The sequence below is a fragment of the Dendronephthya gigantea genome, unplaced genomic scaffold (genome assembly GCF_004324835.1).
Source record: "Dendronephthya gigantea isolate DGI-Jeju-01 unplaced genomic scaffold, DenGig_1.0 000094F, whole genome shotgun sequence".
In the NCBI taxonomy this organism is placed as follows: Eukaryota; Metazoa; Cnidaria; class Anthozoa; order Malacalcyonacea; family Nephtheidae; genus Dendronephthya; species Dendronephthya gigantea.
This window is the reverse complement of record NW_021163104.1, coordinates 457,446-461,688: the sequence shown is the minus strand read 5'-3', so window position 1 is coordinate 461,688 and position 4,243 is coordinate 457,446. Positions and strand designations below refer to the sequence as shown.

The following is a 4,243-nucleotide window of genomic DNA, read 5'->3' as shown; positions in this document are numbered from 1 at the left end:
TAATGCCACCTGTTTTGTTAACACTTTGGATGAAATTATAGCAGGTTTGTTTTAATAGATTTGAAATAAAGAGAAAATTTATTGCCATTCTATATATTTTGCCGCTTAGTTGAAGAAACACAATATTGGAACATGAACACAACAAAAAGGTTTGATAAGGAAGAATTAAAACTTACAACACATATCTTTGGATTGAATTCTTTTATATTCTTCTTTTACGCTTCATTTTTACTCCACTCTTAACAAGAAATAACTTTCTAGAAAATGATGATCATCACCCGAAAATATTTGAAATTTTTAGGTCACGACTGCGCTGATATTTATCATAAAGGAATAAAAGACAGTGGTCTTTATGAAATTGATCCAGGCGGAAGGGGAGGTTTTAAAGTATTTTGTGATATGACAACATCAGGTGGAGGATGGACTGTATTTCAACGTCGTCTTGATGGAAGTGTTGACTTCTACCGAGGATGGCAAGATTACAAACAAGGTTTTGGTAACTTGAGCGGAGAATATTGGCTTGGTCTTGACAAAATACACATGATGACAAATATTTCAGAAAATGAACTTCGTATCGACATGGAAGATACATCTGCAACCACCAGTTACGCTCATTATGATTCATTTAATGTTAGCAGCGAAAATACAAAGTACAAATTGAATGTTGGAGGTTATAATGGTAAGACTTTTACACTAAACTAAGTTTTCACACTAATATTTCAGTGAAATTATAGGAAAGTCCAGCTCTCTTTGCAATAAACTTTGAAGTGAGCTATATATCCAGCATATTAACTATTGCATCCAGGAAAACTATCATTGAGTTATCGATATAATCTTTTAAACTCTATAGTTTAAACCAGGCAACCTTGGTACTTAGCCGATTAACCACAGAAATGTAAAATACCTCCATTTTTAAAATTTGCAAAACTTTTAAAAGCCACCAAACAAAGCCAAAACAAAAATCGCAGGACATTCGATAACGTACGGTCGAGGTCTGCTTTGAAATAAATCTCATCATGATATGCGGGGTAATGGTTTCCATCAATTCTCTTCCGAGGGCATTTCGAAGAAAGAGAGAAGTTTTGTTTGTCTTTGCATTTTACCTTCAAGTAGTAATTGCGCTCTTACTCATAGCCAAACAAAAACACTCTAGAACATACAGCTAGCTAATCAGCATTCAGGATTTTTTAGAGGATTTATCTATAAATAAGTTTTAACAAAAATTCTGCAATCGGGAATTTTTTTAAAAGGCCAAAATAACGTTTTTGGGAATAGAAAAAATCGGCCATTTCAGATTTTTTTAAAAAAAAAAAAATATATAAAAATCTATAGTGAAAATAATCAATAAGAAAAATTGGGCTACACCGAACTCGTTTGCGATATAGACACGATTAAACGCTGTTTGGGGGCCATTTTGAAGCGTCTCTGTTGCCATAGTAACAGGTGCCGTGCGGAAGTTCTGGATAGATTTCCGCTCTAGATGTGTTTCCTGCAAAGTATATTAATTTTTTTGTACGATTTTGGCATTAATTGCACTCTTATTCGTTCTATTACCGTTGTTGATTTTTAAGAAGCCATACCTGCATATATTTTTCCATTGATTAAGGTACAGCAGGAGACTCGTTATCATATCATAACGGTATGGCTTTCACCACCAAAGATTCTGACAATGAGGTTATGGGATACAACTGTGCAGGGAGATACAAAGGAGCCTGGTGGTATCGCACTTGTCATGAATCCAATTTGAATGGTTTTTACTATTATGGGCATCATGCATTGCACGCTGATGGTGTCAACTGGAAGGCTTGGAAAGGTTATTATTATTCTCTGAAATCAACATCGATGAAGATACGACCACGTAAATTTGCAGAGAAGAAATAAAGTTGTTGAACTTTAAATAACTAATAAGAAACTTTTTACTTTAATAAAAGTGTAGTGCACTAACACGTTGGTTTTTATAAATATTTAAAATGGTGTAATATGCGACATATATTTACATAGAGGAGATTCTTCACCTACGCTTCGCTTTATCCAAATTCAAGGTTCACGAAAATAAACCAGCTATATAAAAGTGTATTTTAAGTTGTTCTTTAGAATGAGCTAACTTTCATGATAGCTATATCTTCGTTTGTCACATTACATGTAAAAAATAATATCTACGACGGAAATAGGAAAGTTACATGAATTTGAGTTTAAAAATAATAGACTATTGTGCTGGAGTAGATGAGCTTGGCAAACTTTAAGACCGCCAGGTTATGACGTGCACGAAATATACGAGAAAGATGGTGAATTACCAAAGTTGTCCCTCATGTATGGTCTTATCCGCATTGCCTAAATTTCTTCTGCTAAAAGAAGACTGTGATTCTAGGCATTATTTAGTTGGCGACTTAATTTCTATGCGGTAATTTGCCTTTTTTAGCATAAATATTTATTGTTTTAAACGTGTCTATTTATATTGATCGTTTTGTCTGGAATATAGAAATTTTGATGTGTTTGTTAATGAAGAAAAGTTTTTCCATATCTACCGCGCGTGATAATAGTGCAATATGTAATATAACGTGTATAGGTCTGGACTATCTTAATTCTTTTTTGACAATGACCCCTTGAAAAAGGTCGAAATTATAGTGCTTAATTTTTGTCTTGTTGTCAATAGCCTATACCTTGAGTTTTTTCTTCGGAAAATGTTTTCTTGTATCACTATATATTTTTTATTTTATTGAATACAAATGAGGATAATTATAATGTAATAAAAATCTAAATCACTCCAAGTACAGAAGAAGAAAAACCAAATAACAATTAGACAACAAGTCCGAGTTGTCTATGAGCGAATAGCCAACGAAAGCGAAGCCTGAGTTGACTATTCGCTCATAGACAACGAAGACAGGTTGTCTAATTGTTTTAGTGCACACCCTGTACCTAGATATATTAATTTCGGGAAAATAATCGATACACCGCAATTACACCGAAAAATAATTCAATTATATACGGTCTCGCGAGCAAAATTTTCCCAAGCGTGCACCATCACGAATAGACAATGGTTGAGTAGCCAATCAGAATGTAGGATTTGTAATAGACAATAGTCGGGTGTATACTAAAAGATATTATGAAAGTGTCTTTCAAGTATGAGTTCATTGAAAACAATGAACGCATACTCGGAGCCATTGTACAGTTGTTGCATTAATATTGCATGTCAATGATGAAGTATATCGCAAATTAAACTACATTACTGTGAGATTTTTGCAAGAGTGAATTTTGCAAGACCGAAAATTAGCTAATCAATAAAATCATAAGTACTTATGCGAATTTTGTAAACTTAAACTAAAGTTCTTGTCATGTTCAACGAAAAAAACGCGGGCTATTTTCAACGCGAATGGTATTCAATCATAATAAAACCAAATTTGTGGAAATCTACTCCAAACTCAAATTTTTCAAATGTAAGATGATTTTCGATTGGTTCTCATCCTTATATTGGAGTAATTACGTTTGGGAAACCCTCCGCCTTATTTTGTAGGCACATCACGGCTGCCTGAGCAGAAATTTTTATGGCCACTTCGTCCGTGCGGGAAAAACAAATGTACTGGAACAGTCTTAATTTTGCTGAGTTTGAAAATACAGATTAATTTTTTTATTTCCTTTTTTCCCTTTATCCATACCACTTTTACACGACGTCATTAAGTTGTGCAATTTTATTAATTAACACGACGTCAACAACGATCACAGCGAAGAATTGTAAAAAGAATTTTTCCATAAGCTTTTCTGTATTTGATATGTCTCGTAACCATATTATATTCTCTATTTATATGCATTTAGTTTTAATTTGATTTAACTTGATTTAATTTTGAAGAGGTAATGCATATACGTTTACATTAAGGTACAGCAGGAGACTCGTTGAAAAATCAAAGCGGTATGGCGTTCTCTACCAAAGATGCTGACAATGATGTTTTGGATGAAAACTGTGTGGTAGAATAAAAAGCAGCCTGGTGGTATTGGCGTTGTCATGAATCCAATTTTAATGGTTTGTATCATTATGGCGCACACACATCGTTCGCTGATAGAGTCAACTGGTACCATTGGAAAGGTTATTATTATTCACTGAAATCAACATCGATGAAGATACGACCACGTGAATTTGGAAAGAAGAAATAAAATAAAGTTGTTGAAGAATAAATAGCTAAAAAAAAGATTTAGGCTCTATATATAATTACATTATAAAAAGTGCATGCATGCAGTGCACTAAAACTAG

At 33.5% G+C, this 4,243-nt stretch overlaps 1 protein-coding gene across 1 annotated transcript; it reads left to right on the top strand.

Moving 5' to 3' along the window:
* Positions 1 to 377: 377 nt before the first annotated feature.
* LOC114533727 (fibrinogen C domain-containing protein 1-A-like) lies at positions 378 to 1,881 on the top strand. The gene is made up of 2 exons (XM_028555322.1): positions 378 to 679; positions 1,607 to 1,881. The coding sequence occupies exons 1-2, from the start codon at positions 400 to 402 to the stop codon at positions 1,879 to 1,881; spliced, it is 555 nt and encodes a 184-aa protein (XP_028411123.1). The 5' UTR covers positions 378 to 399.
* The last annotated feature ends 2,362 nt before the right edge of the window (positions 1,882 to 4,243 follow it).

Coding starts and splice junctions, on each gene's coding strand:
- LOC114533727 (XM_028555322.1), top strand. CDS start 400: ATGACAACATCAGGTGGAGGATGGACTGTATTTCAACGTCGTCTTGAT. Junction 680..1,606: donor GAATGTTGGAGGTTATAATG/GTAAGACTTTTA, acceptor CCATTGATTAAG/GTACAGCAGGAGACTCGTTA.